The following is a 13,566-nucleotide window of genomic DNA, read 5'->3' on the forward strand; positions in this document are numbered from 1 at the left end:
AACTTTAGTGATGTTTTATCGCTTAAGTCGAGCGCTGAGCAAATCGGCTATTTACGCCGAAAGTTGCGGTGAAAGCAAAGCGCAAACCGCTTCTCACGTCAATGAACTAAAGAAAACAACAACTGCAACAAACACAACTACATCTCTTTTTCACCAATAGTTGAGCAATGCTTTTTGTATAAAAACAAACATCTGTAACAGCAGCACAAATGCTCACAGGTAATCTACACGCTCTGCCATCATGTTACTACTCTTTACTTTCGTTGTGTAATGCCCACCGTTGATGACGCAGGCTTGGTTCCCAAAAACTGGTGGAAACGCGGGTCGGTTCTCTACAACACACCAAGGTTTGATGAAACCTGAACAGAACTGGTTCAAGAACCAGAGTTCTCTTGGTGGAAAAGCGCTAACAGTCTTTAAGAACTCACACTTCTAAGGAACTGTTTATGGTGCTGAAATTGTGACAGGGCTTGGATCAGGGCAATGGTATTAAACAGTATCTAAGGCTAAACGGAAAGAACAGCAAACACTATGCATGGTTAAAAACAGGCACTATGAACCACCTAGCTAATATTATTCCTACAGTGAATCATGGTGGTGGAACTATGCACGTTCAACATCACAACAACCCTAAATCAGCACTAAAATGCCTCATGTCCTTGAGTGAACCATCAAACATCTCTGGGAAGATCTGAAAATGGCAAATGCATGCCATCCAATCTCTTATCCAATCTGACATAGCTTGAGAGGACCTGTTATGAAGAATGGGGCAAACTGTCTAAATCAGGGTGTGGAAAGATTGTAGTGACATATGCAAGAAGACTTGCAGCTGTAACTGATGCCAAATCACTCCACAAAGTATTGAAAAAAGAGTCAAAAAAATGTTGTAATTTTTTACATCAATGGATTGGTGCCCTATCCCGGGTACTTTTGCCTTGAGCCTAGTGTTTCCTGGTAGAAACAGACCCACCATGACCCTGACCAGGATAAAGTGATTAATGAAATAAAAATGATTATGATTGAGTAAAAAAGAGGTCTATCATGAAATAAATTCAAAGCTGCTAAATTAAGAACCAAAGCCATTCTTTTGCTTTTCTCTTTATCCATTTGCTTAAAACAAACTAGAAACAAAACGTAAACATTGTCACTGTGATCCAGCAGCTCCTAATTCATGTCAGACCTGTTTTTGATGGTTCTTTTTTTCTTTCAAATTTTAAAGAACAAAAACACTGTTTAAGAACAATGCAAGTAAAATCTGTAAAATTAAAAACGTGTAAGTGGTATAACTCAACAATAATTGCAAGAGATTATGTGTACAATGTCAGTTCCAGACATTGGACAGTACAAACCGCCAATCAAAGCCCTGTTATTCCGAAATGCTTTTTGTCATAGTAAGTTTTGTGACAGTAAGTTTTCAAGGATGTTATGGTGTTTATGTGTTATAAAGAGGTAGAATTCAAATTGATGTGTGCACAGATGTACAAAGAAGAGTTGTTGCAGTGTTTCAAGTACTGCTACTGTTTTAGTAATTATACATTTTGTTTTTTTTGTTTGTATGTAAACACACAAACAGAATATCCTGAAATAGGGGAGATGATTTGTCTGCAGAAGAAAAGCCCTTAGTACAGGCCAATCCACAGTAATTGTTGTCTCTGTGAGCTTCTTAGAACAGCTCCCAATTGAAAAATGAAAGCACATCACAAACTGTGATGTCCCTGAAAATGCACTGTTACACATCACCTATGTCAAAATGTCTGAACTCAAGGGTACTCAACTAACAGATAAAGCCATTCTGCTTTGCCATTGCTAATGCATGAAACACAACCTTGACTGACACATCACGACAGCATAACAAGTTATTACTGCATAAAGGACTTTGGTTTTTCATACCACACAAAAAATTAGAGTAGGTATGCGGTAAAAACTCTTCCAAACCTAAAAATAAATTTCCAATGCAGACCGGCAGGTCCACTACCTTTACCCTCTTCTTTCTCAGGCATGCCTTTGTAATGTGTGCATGTGGTTTTTTATTGTCTTTTCTTTTATGCATAGACGTCCCTGGAAAAAATGTTGCCTTGTAGGCAGCATTTGTTGCTCTAAAATCTTAATGTACTTTTCTGCATTCATGCTGCCATTATAGAAGTGTAAATGACATTTGCCAAAGGCACTGACACATCCCCATACTTTGACAGGCCCTTGGGACTTGTTGCTGATATAGTCTGTATGGTCCTTTTCATATTAATTTCATTAATTAATGAATTAATGCATTAATTTCTCCTAAAAAAGCTGAATCATTTTCTTCAAAATCATTCTGAAATAATTATTAATCTGACCACAATACACATTTCCACTATGTAGCGGTCCATTCCATACAACTCTATGCCCGGAGAATTCCACACCATTTCTGGACATGGTTTATTTTTTGCACAGTAAATTTTTAAGTGGCATTTGTAAGTGTAACTCGATATTGTAATGATTGACAAAGGTTTGCCAAAGTAATTTCTTGCCCTTGTGGTTATATCAGTGGTTATACGTGAATATATCAGTGAACATGGTATCTTCCTAAATCTAGAGTCTTGGCAAGACAATGAGGTTAGGACACCAATATACTTACAAAAGTATATGTAGATTCTAGTAATTCTCCCATAGATATGTTATAAGTACTACTTAGTTAATAGTGAAGAATTTATTTGTTATTACTAAGCAATCAACCAGCAATGTTTATGCATTATAGTAACTTTAATGTTAACATACAGTATAACTGTTGATTAGTTTCTGTGTAGTTATCTACAAGCTAAGGAACAGTATTGTAAAAAGTTACCATCCTAAAAGCAAATACTTGGCACAGAAAAGTCACCGGGTATAGTCGATCATAATCATTAAAAATAATTAGGAGACATTTCATGAAGGTTGCAGAAATCAGAAATGGTTGCAGAAATATTATAAATTACAAGATTAGCATGACATATAATACAGTGGATGCCTCTGACAATTGTATGTAAACCTTTGGTTTTAACTGTGTATTTTTTTAACTGACTAAAACAAAGCATTGCTGTGTGTCTTTCTGGTAACGTTTTGACTTTTTATATTCAGAATTTTTTATTTCTAATTTAAGTGGGTATTATATCCCAAGACACCAACTTTAACATAGCGGAACACGTTTTAGTTAGCAAGTTTGTATTCTATCTCCACTGTTGGCTGGAAGCCTTGTGGTTACAAATTCAAATCTTGGAACCTTGCAGGCAACAACTTTGCACATATTTCATAAATTGTGTATATATGACTCACCATCTTCCTCTGTCTGTTTGATAATCTCCTCACTCTCTTTGCTGCCCTCTGGGTTTGCTAACACCATTCTTAGTCTGACAGTCACAAAGGGCCGAAGTCCTTTTAGGATGTAGTGGGAGGAGGTGGGAATGAGCTCCTCGGCTACAACCTCCTGCTGGTTATAGATGTACTGATACTGCACAGTCAGGTTGAAGCTGTGGCAGCGTGTCACAGCATATGTAAACAAATCCCACTCCAATCTCAGTTGGCGTGCGCGGACATCAACCACTTTTACGTTCTGAGGGCCATTTACTGGATCTAAACAAAGAAAAAGAAAATAAATAAGCAATAAATATGTGCATTGTAAAGATCAAGCATTTATTTAAAAAACTTTCTTTCATTTCAGCTTTACCTCCACATCTAGTGAGCTTTTTAAGTACACCTATCTGGTATGTAACTTTTTATTATGTTATTAGCTACAGCTTCCACGAAGATGAAACTTGTGGGTATACAATTACTGACCATAGCCCATCTGTCATGTGCTTTAAGGGTGCTATACCCTATTTATCAAACAAAAGAAACCCCCATAGGACTCCCACTGACCAGATGCTATTTGGGTGGTGGATCATTCTTAGCAATGCAGTGACACTAGCATGGTAATGACATGGTAGTGTGTGTTGTACAGGGTTAGTGATGCAATGGACTAATGCTATGTGAAGGGTGTAGCTCTTGGTTTCTTGGTGTTATTTTTAAAAGGCTCTTAACTTTTAGTTGCTTACATTGTATTCAGTTGAAATTATACATGGCTTTGGATAAACAGAATCTGCCAAATGCCATAAATAAAAATAAATGAAATGTCAGTGTAAATTGAAATGTAGTTACAGCTCTATGCAAACTAAAAAGTTATATAATGTTAAATGATATGTATTTTCAATTCTTATTCATAATGATACAAAATAGTTCATGTTTAAAAATTGTGTTATTATTTATTTATTTACATAGTAGATATGGATATTGTAACGGGGGATTGGGGGGGGGGTTGGGGCTGGTGAGCTGGTATCACTGAAATCCAGCAATCCAGTGGGAGGCAGGACCCAACAGCAGAGCTAGGTAAAAAAAGAAAAGGATGGAGAGCCTAACAACTAAAAGGGGAAGAAAATCAGTCAGCCAACCAGCTACTCCAGGGGTTCTCAACCTGTGGGGAGTGCCTGACCAGGGGGCGTGGCATTACGAGATTTTTTTTTTACTTCTAAAACTAAAGCAATTTATTTTTCACCCACAGGAGACATGTTTGATTAGTCTTGCTGACCACACACACACACGCACGTTTAATGTTATCCAGTTCAGTCTGAAAAAAACTTTAAAATAGGACTAACAGTGAAAATAAACCAGTGACAAAAGCAACGACTGCTGTTATAGAACGTGTGTGTGTCTTTAAGAGAGATGCTCTGTACACAGTATCGATATAAGTGGTTCAGGAGTCCATTCATATAAAGCAAAGCGTAAGTTTATTTTCTCAGTCATCTCTCCGTTTTTACTGTTATTAGTTAATGTTGTGGTTTTAAATAAGCATCCAGCTACAGAACATTTTGTGTGTCTCCCTTACCTTAAAAAAATCAGGCTTAATTAAACTGCTATTACACAGTAACCGAGTCAGACTCATTCTGCCTGTGGAGCTAAAAGTTTTCTGTCAGTCAAAGCAGATGATCCTGAACTAACGAACTTAGTAACTGATGAACTTTTGCCTCTGCTTGGCTCTGTCAAGTAACGTTTTCTGCTCTCATCTACATCAAAAGCAAGAACCACTTACGATTTACGAAAGTGATCCACAAATATATATATAATGTGCTCATAGAATCGGCTCAGATGGGATCGGGCTGTATTATGTTTTTGAAGTAATTATTTCAATCAGCAAAATTGCATCGTATGTATGATGTGCACAGTGTTAATTATGTTATTTTAGGTTGTCAAGAGCTTTCACAATGATTTCTGTGCGATGGTTGTCGAGGCGCAAGTTCGAGTTGGGGGGGTGGGGTGCGCAAGTTTGAGTTTGCGCAAGTTCGCGGTTGGCACACAAAGGGGGGGCGGGCACATGTCCAAAAAGGTTGAAAACCACTGAGCTGCTCGATCCACCAATCAGCTGACTTGCAGCCGAGGCCCCAAATGCTTCTCCCAAAAAGCTAAGCTGTAAAAAAGAATAAATGCTGGTAGGGTGAGTAGTTGACTTGCAAATCTTGGCCTTCTTTCTGTCTTTCTAGAAATGCTGGATAAAGGTAATCAACCTTTTACAGAGCCTCTTCATCTAAGAACAGCTCCTGACATTTCAAGGCCTGCTGTCTGGTTGCGGAATACAACACGTCCTGTTTGGCATTTTTCAAAACAAGGCCCACCTGGTCTGCCAGGGGTTAAGGCAATTGGCCTTTTAAATGTAGGCCAGATTTTTAGTCCACTACTAAGGTAGTGCCCTCCTCCCAATGTCTCTATTCCTCCAAAGCGAGCTTGACAGCTAACAGTTCTCTGTTACCATTGACATAATTTCTCTCAAAAGAAGTTGATCTCACAAGTTTGCAGCATATTATTAGGTCCCGACATTTGGAGAGAACTGCTCCAACCCCTTTATCTGAGGCATCAACCTCTACAATAATAGGGACATCAGGATCAAGTAATTTTAGACAAAAAACAGTCACAATGCGTCTTTTGATTTCATCAAGAGGCTCTTGGGTCTCAGGCTTCCACTGAAATGTGCTGGTCATTTTTCTAGTTAGGACTGTAAGAGGTGCAGCCATGGTGCTAAAGCACCTAAAAATGGGCAAAGCCCGGGAAGCACTGGACCAGCTTAATCAAGGTTGAACAAAGCCAATTTGTGATGGCCTCGGTTCTGGCTGGATCCTTTCGCAAGCTGCCTCTGGAGACTACAAAGCCAAGAAAGATGATCAAGATGGTGTGGAACTCGGACTTCTCAAGCTTAATGTAGACATGGTGACTCAGTAGCAGCTGCAGGACTCGCCTAACATGAGCTACGTGTTCGTCTCAAGTCCGAGTATAAATCAGAATGCCGTCTAGATAGATGAACTCATATTGCCCCAGGGCCCTTAGAGTGCCTCATTAATGAATCTCTGAAAGACAGTGGGGAAATTCATGAGCCCAAAGGGCATCACTTGGTATTCATAGTTACCCAGAGGACGTGATGAAGGCTATCTACCATTCATCCCCATCTTGAACTCGAATGAGGTTATAAGCTTTGAGCAGATTAAATTTAGTAAAAAAAAGGATGCCTGCTGTATTTACTTAAACGCCAAGTTCATATTAGGCAGGGGATAGCAATCGTTAATGATGATCTCATTCAGTCCTTGCTAGTAAATGCAGGGACATAAGGTACTGTCCTTTTTTTCTAGAAAAAAGAAACCAGCTCTGGCCAGAGATGATGATGGGCAAATATGACCCAAGGCTAGGGAGTCCCCTATGCATTCCTTCATTGCCTTCATTTCCAGAGCTGATAACAAAAATAAATCTGCCACAAGCTAAAAACGCACCAGGAAAGGGTTTAATGGTGCAGTGAAAAAAAAGGTGAGATTGCACCTTGTGTTTGCAGAAAACTGACTGAAGACTGTGGTAGTCCTTTTGAATCTTCAACAAGTCAACCAGTTCCGGTGCTCCCCTAGTGGAAAGAGGAAAACTCTGGTCTTCCCTGAGACACGTCTTGTGGTGTCCAAAGGTATACTGAGCATGTGCAGTAATTGATTCTGGGGTTGTGCTGCTGGAGTCACAGGAAGCCCAGGATGATAGGAAGACCCAGAGCCTGGGTTAGTAGAAAAAACATTTCCTCAGTGTACTTACTCAGACTCCAGGTCGAGTGATGGCTCAGGATCCTAGCGATTGTTCGTTACCGCTGGTTATAGATAACGGTACATTCAGGGGTGTTTTGGAGATACCGAGTGCTTTATGTGATCTATGAAATGTCTAACCCGGAATCAACAAAAACCCTACTTTTTTTTGCTGATGGATTTTCCAATGGAGCATGACCTCAAGAAACTTCCTTGTGGACTGTGGGCAGCTGACTGACCCATCACAGATACCCCTGCATCTGGGCATGTGGGAGTCCAGTGTTCCTATTTGCTGGTGCTCCTCTTCTAGGTCAGTAGACCCGATGGCGGTGGGAGAGGGAGCAAAGAGGTGTTGTGTGGGTACTAAGCATGGCTTGTGTGCCACAGGGCCCTGGCCCCACGATTGCTTGCTGCTCCCGAAGGCGGTTGTCTAAGTGGATGGTTAGCTAATAAAGCAACTTCAAGGACATTGGAGGATCCCTGGTGGCCAGTACATCCCTGGTGGCCATCTCAAGTGTTCAGGCGAGGGCAACTGGAATATGAGATGGTGACAGAGCAGAGGCTCACTGGCAGGTACACTGGTAGAGGGTCACTGCCACAGTCTGTGTTTTGGTCAGAATCTGCAGCTGGGCAAGGATCTGACTCAGTATTTCGTCATGCTGGCCCAATGGAAAACCCTCCCGCTAACTGGCCCCATTGATTTTCTCTAGCTTTGCTGAAGAGCAGAGGGAGCAGGACCCAATAGCAGAACAAGGTGAAAAGAGAAAGAAAAATGATGGAGAGACTAATTACAACCTAAATGGGAGAAAGTGCTAGGTGGAATTGCGACTACAGTTAGCCAACCAACTAAGAGTAAGCTTATTGGTGGATCAAGTAGTTGGCTAACTGTAGTCGCAATTTCACCTGAGGCCCCAAATGCTTCTCTCCAAAAGTTAAGCTGTAAAAAAGAAACAAACGCTGTTAGGGCAAGGAGTCGACTCACAAATTTGATTTAGAGGCAGAGTCGATTTGCAAAAAAAAGAAGATCCTGCACAATTTCAAAGAAGATCTTGCACAGTTTTAATATTATTTAATTACAAGTCCACAATGACTAGGGTGACATATTACCCCATGAGGAGGCAACCTCATCACAAAGTCAATTGACAGATGGGACCAAGGACAGAAGGGCATAGGAAGGGAATGCAGGAACTCGCAGAATGTGTCCTGGGCTCTTTGTTACGGACACAGACCTTGCAAGCCCCAATGTAATCCTGCACGTACCGTTTCATCAAGGGCTATCAGAATTGTCCGCACAGAAGCTCATGTGTCAAAAAGACCAATGTCTGTAATATGTTTAAGTATACCTGTACATTTTTTATATTGAATAAGGTATTGAGTACCATTACAGTATAATAGTCTTTTTAATAACATTGTATGGAGGGTGTTAATATAGCATTTCTTAGATTAATTCATTTGAAATAAAAAAAAAATAAGTACACATTCAGCATATTTTGTAAATGAATGTGATGACTGTGTAGTTCATATTTTATATTAATCTTGCAAAAATAAAAATGCAAAAACACTTAAAAAAAAGTCAGAGATGAGCAAATCAAATGGGAGACCTGGAAACCATTCACAGCAACATGGTTCAGAATGGTTTAGACCTGCTTTTGGTAGGCAAAACAAATCATGTTCAAGACACTTTTAATTACCCAAACTTGGATGAAAAAACATGCTATAAACTAAACTTTCAACACATGCACTCTTTATTTATCTATTTAACCAATCATCCCAAACCAATAATAATGTATCTGAATGTCCCAGTAACAAATCCCACATGTCCTAAAATAAACATTTTAAACCCTAAAAAGGGCATATGCAAACATTCATACACATGCACACAGACACACAAAGCATACTGTTTTTTAGAGAAGAAACAAAATGTAATTTATTCATGCACAGGCAGCATTTTTCAGACTGAAGCATATCTTAATTTTTTGTTCCTATTTTCATGTATTCATTTTTTCTGCATTTTGCAGGAAATTACTACAGCTGTGTGCAGAAGGTGGTGTCACTGCTAGCCAAATTATACCAAAAATATCAAATATCAATCTATATCAAAAAATAGATTTGATTAACATTATAATCCTAACTTTATTTTGTAACTATACACTGTTTACATTATTATAAACAATTGATAATGCAATGCTTGCAAAACATTTAAATGTTGGGACAGGGGTAAGGTAAGACTGAAGATTTTGTAGAATGATCAGAAACACCTGCTATTCACTAGGTAAAAAGGTAAACTGGTAACAGGTGAAGCTATAACTATTGGGTATAATGGGATTATTAACATGGGTTGCAGTTTGCCACTTTGTGAAACTGTGTAAGTTCAATTAAATTTAAAGTTTAAACCTGATTTCTCATTACACAACTGCAAGAAATTTACAGATTTCACAATCTGCATTCCTAGGTTAAAAGGTTAAAACAACTTGCTTTTGACTCCAGACAGTATAATTACAAGCATTTTTCTTTAAAAACTAAAAAAATGTATCTATAAAATGAAAATGTTTGAGGTTTCACTTTACTTTAAATTACTGAACTAATATTTAGTGGCATAACAATTGTTTCCGAGATCTGTGTTGCATGGAGTCGACCAACTTCTGGCACCTCTGAACAGGTATTCCAGTCCAGGATGATTAGACTACATTCCACAGTTCTTCTGCAATTTTGGGTTTTGCCTCAAAAAAACGCGTTTCAGATATCAGCCCACAAGTTCTCTATGGGATTGAAGTCAGGGGATTGGGCTGGCCACTCTATTACCTCAATCTTGTTTGTCTGTAACCAAGATGTTTTGGGTCATTGTCATGTTAAAACACCCATTTTAAGGGCATTTCTTTTTCGACATAGGGCAACATGATCTCCTCAAGTATTCAATATATCCTCAAGATATATTTAAACTGATCCATGATCCCTCATATGTGATAAATAGACGTAACACCATGGTATGAAAAACATCCTCATATCATAGTTTTGTACCACCATGCTTTACTGTCTTCACAGTGTACTTTGGCTCGAATTCAGTGCTCGAGGGTCCTCTGGCATACTGTCTATGGCCACTTGACCCAAAAAGAACAATTTTGCTTTCACCAGTCCACAAAATGTTGAGCCATTTCTCTTTGGACCAGTCAATGTGTTCTTTGGGAAATTTGAACCCATTCAGGACACGTCTGTTTCTTAACAACGGGACTTTGCAAGGAGTTCTTGCTGGTAAATTGGCTTCACTTAATCATCTTCTGTACTCACTGCTAACTTCAGATGTTCCTTGATCTTTCTGGAGGTGATCACTGGCTGAACCTTTGCCATTCTGGCTATTCTTTGATCCATTCAAACAGTAGTTCCACGCTTCCTTCTGCATCTTTCAGGTTTTGGTTGTCACTTTAAGGCATTTGAGATCATTTTATCTGAGCAGCCTATCATTTGCTGCACTTCTCTGTATGTTTTTTCCCTCTAAAATCAACTTTTTAATCAAAGTACGCTGTTTATCAGAACAATGTCTGGAACAACAACAAGGTGGTAAGTCAACAATGCAGCTATGATCCGATTCTCCATCTTAGTGTTCAGGTGCTGCTAAGTGGAGTTCAGGGTGGTTGCATTGGGGGTCCCCTCTGATGAGGGAGAGGGTTGTTTGCGGACATGCGAGTTAAGGGGTGGTCCATGTGTGGGTCCGAACACATGACCTTTTTGCTGTGAGGCAACAGTGCTACCCACCGAGCCACCATGCCACTTCTAACAAAGATAATTAGTGGAATTTGTCATTGTACAAACCCATATCTAATTAAAATAAATCTCAATTCAAATGCCACACATTGCTCCATCTTTTTGTTGATTGCCGCTGTCACTGGAATCACAGATTCATGAAATGTGTTTAGGGATTGAATGGTCTGCCACTTATTCATGTAATGTAAACCAAAAGATATTTTTATTTTTATGCTTAATGTTAACTAGTTTGGTGTCTCAATTACGAATATTTTATATTTCTCATTAGGTTAAATTATTAGTTTAAAACATGCTGGCTTACTTATGTACTTAATAAGATGTTAGCAGTGTGCCTGTTTTACACTGATTAGCAGAAACAATAAAAGTGTTCCGCAATTCACCTCAAATTCTATTTTGTATTATCTTGATGTCTTTTACCTTTGGCAAACCAAAAAAGATCACATTTCATTCTATTCCTAATGAAGAGTTATTTATGAAGAAATAATATGCCCATTAGCTGCATGTTTGTTAGGGTGCCTGCGACGTCTGGTGAACGTAACACCAGTTCCCAGCGTTGCAGGCGTTACAGAACAAAGAACAGCATGGCCTCAAATAGGAGGCCAGCTGATTAGGGCGAATGACCTGCAGCTGCGAGCTCCCTATTTAAGGGGGCGTTGCTAGACTGCAGGTGTCGCACCTTTTGTCTTTGTTTGGTGGGTTATGCTGCACTGCACCAGCCTGTACCTTTATCAGGGCCAGTTCGGTTACCCCCGGCGCTAAAAGGGCGCAAGGGTGTGTAGATCGCAAGGTCGAGGTATTGAGGTTTTTATTTCTCTTTATAGGGAAAGACGGTGCGATCGGTGCAGCCCGCGAGCTGCGGTTTGTTTTTAGCGTTGCTAGGCGCCCGGCTAACGTGAGTAGCATCGGGCTTATGCTAGACGCTTCGCTGCAACTACCTCAGCCCCTTAAGGCATTAAGCGGATTCTGGTTTCAGCTGTGCCAGTTTGGCTCAGCGGTTTGAACGCCGTGTTAGCATCGGCACAACTCCGGTTCGAATCCACGCCTCACCTCTTTTCTCTCTTTTAGTTAGATCGGCTCCTTCCCAGAGCGTTGTTGGTGACACAGCCGATTATTTACGCTTTAAAAGGCGTTTACCTTATTCTGCGCGATTTCTTCGGACAGTGTCTGAGGTTTCGCTTTCCTTAAACGCTCCTTATAAGGCGTAGGCGCAGCGTCACTCTCAGCTACGGGATAGCGAGGTGAGATACGCATTCGCTTTGCGAGTGAGCGACCAGGGTTCGCGCCTCGCATAGGTAGATTGTTTCTTTTGTGTTTTGTACTGTTCTTTTTCTCTTTTTCAGTTGCCAGCAAGCCAGCGGCTCCGTTCGGGCTTTCCCGAATTGTTTTCTGTTTTGCCAGTTTCCGTTTTTTATTTTCATTATTATCATTTGTCTTGTAAAAATTATTATTTATTGTAAATAAATATAATTTTTCTCTGCATCCTTGGGTCCTAAAGCCTCTCTTTATAACAATGTTAAGTTTATATACATAAAACCACACATCTAAAAAAGTTGGGACAGTATGGAAAATGAAAATAAAATAAAAATGCAGTGTTTCTTACATTTTTACTTTGAACCCAAGATATTTTATGTTTTGTCTGCTCAACTTCATTTCATTTCCATTCCTGCATTTCAGGCCTGCAACCCCCAATTTAGGGCTAGTAATGAGGTGAAAAAACTAAATAATGATGTGATTCCAAACAGGTGATTGTAATCATGGTTTGTACAAAAGCAGTAACCAAGAAAGGTTAAGACTTTGATGAGCAAAGATGGACAGACGATCTCCAGTTTGTCAACAAATGTGTGAGAAAATTATTAAAATGTTTAAAAACAATGTACCTCAAAGAAAGTTTGGTAAGGATTAGCACATTTCTCCCTCTACAGTGCATAATATCATTAAACCATTCAAGGAATCGGGAGAAATTTTAGTGCGTAAAGGCCAAGGGTGCAAGCCTAAGCTGAACGCCTGTGATCTTCCATCCCTCAGACGGCACTGCATCAAGAACCGCAATTCAACAATAGCTGATATAACCACATGGGTGAGGGATTACTTTGGCAAACCTTTGTCAAGCACTACAATACAGAGTTACATGCACAAATGCCACTTAAAACTTTACTGTGCAAAAAGAAGCCTTATGTTAACCATGTCCAGAAGCGACGTCGACTTTTCTGCGCTCTGAGGCATCTAGGATGGACCATCACACAGTGGAAACGTGTATTGTGGTCAGATGAATCAGCATTCCAGGTCTATTTTTTGGAAAAAATGGAGCCGTGTGCTCCGGACCAAAGATGAAAAGGACCATCCAGACTGTTATCAACAACAAGTCCAAAAGCCAGGGTCTGTCATGGTATGGGACTGTGTCAGTGCCCTTGGCAAAAGTAATTTACACTTCTGTGATGGCAGCATTAATGCAGAAAAGTACATTGAGATTTTAGAGCAACATATGCTGCCTTCAAGATGTCATCTTTTCCAGGGACGTCCATGTTTTTTTCAACAAGACAATGCAAAACCACATGCTGCACACATTACAATGGCATGGCTGTGGAAGAAGAGGGTACGGGTACTGAACTGGCCTGCCTGCAGTCCTGACCTGTCCCCAATAAAGAGTGTGTGGAGAATTTTGACACGATAAATGCAACAACGACGACCCCGTACTATTGCACATCTTAAGACGTGT

General features: G+C 39.8%; 1 protein-coding gene and 1 long non-coding RNA gene across 5 annotated transcripts in view; one reads left to right on the top strand and one right to left on the bottom strand.

Moving 5' to 3' along the window:
• The window catches only part of ptprt (protein tyrosine phosphatase receptor type T), a 281,354-nt gene that overhangs the window by 151,226 nt on the left and 116,562 nt on the right, over positions 1-13,566 (bottom strand). For all 4 annotated transcript variants that reach the window (XM_062997565.1, XM_062997564.1, XM_062997566.1 and 1 more), the window contains exon 7: positions 3,289-3,585. In XM_062997565.1, coding sequence (XP_062853635.1) covers positions 3,289-3,585 — 297 coding nt within the window. The remainder of the gene's footprint in view (positions 1-3,288; positions 3,586-13,566) is intronic.
• On the top strand, positions 11,636-12,329 carry LOC134316976 (uncharacterized). Its single transcript, XR_010013149.1, has 2 exons — positions 11,636-12,088; positions 12,191-12,329. It is a non-coding gene; the product is annotated as an uncharacterized LOC134316976 (long non-coding RNA).

The sequence above is a fragment of the Trichomycterus rosablanca genome, chromosome 6 (genome assembly GCF_030014385.1).
Source record: "Trichomycterus rosablanca isolate fTriRos1 chromosome 6, fTriRos1.hap1, whole genome shotgun sequence".
NCBI lineage: Eukaryota > Metazoa > Chordata > Actinopteri > Siluriformes > Trichomycteridae > Trichomycterus > Trichomycterus rosablanca.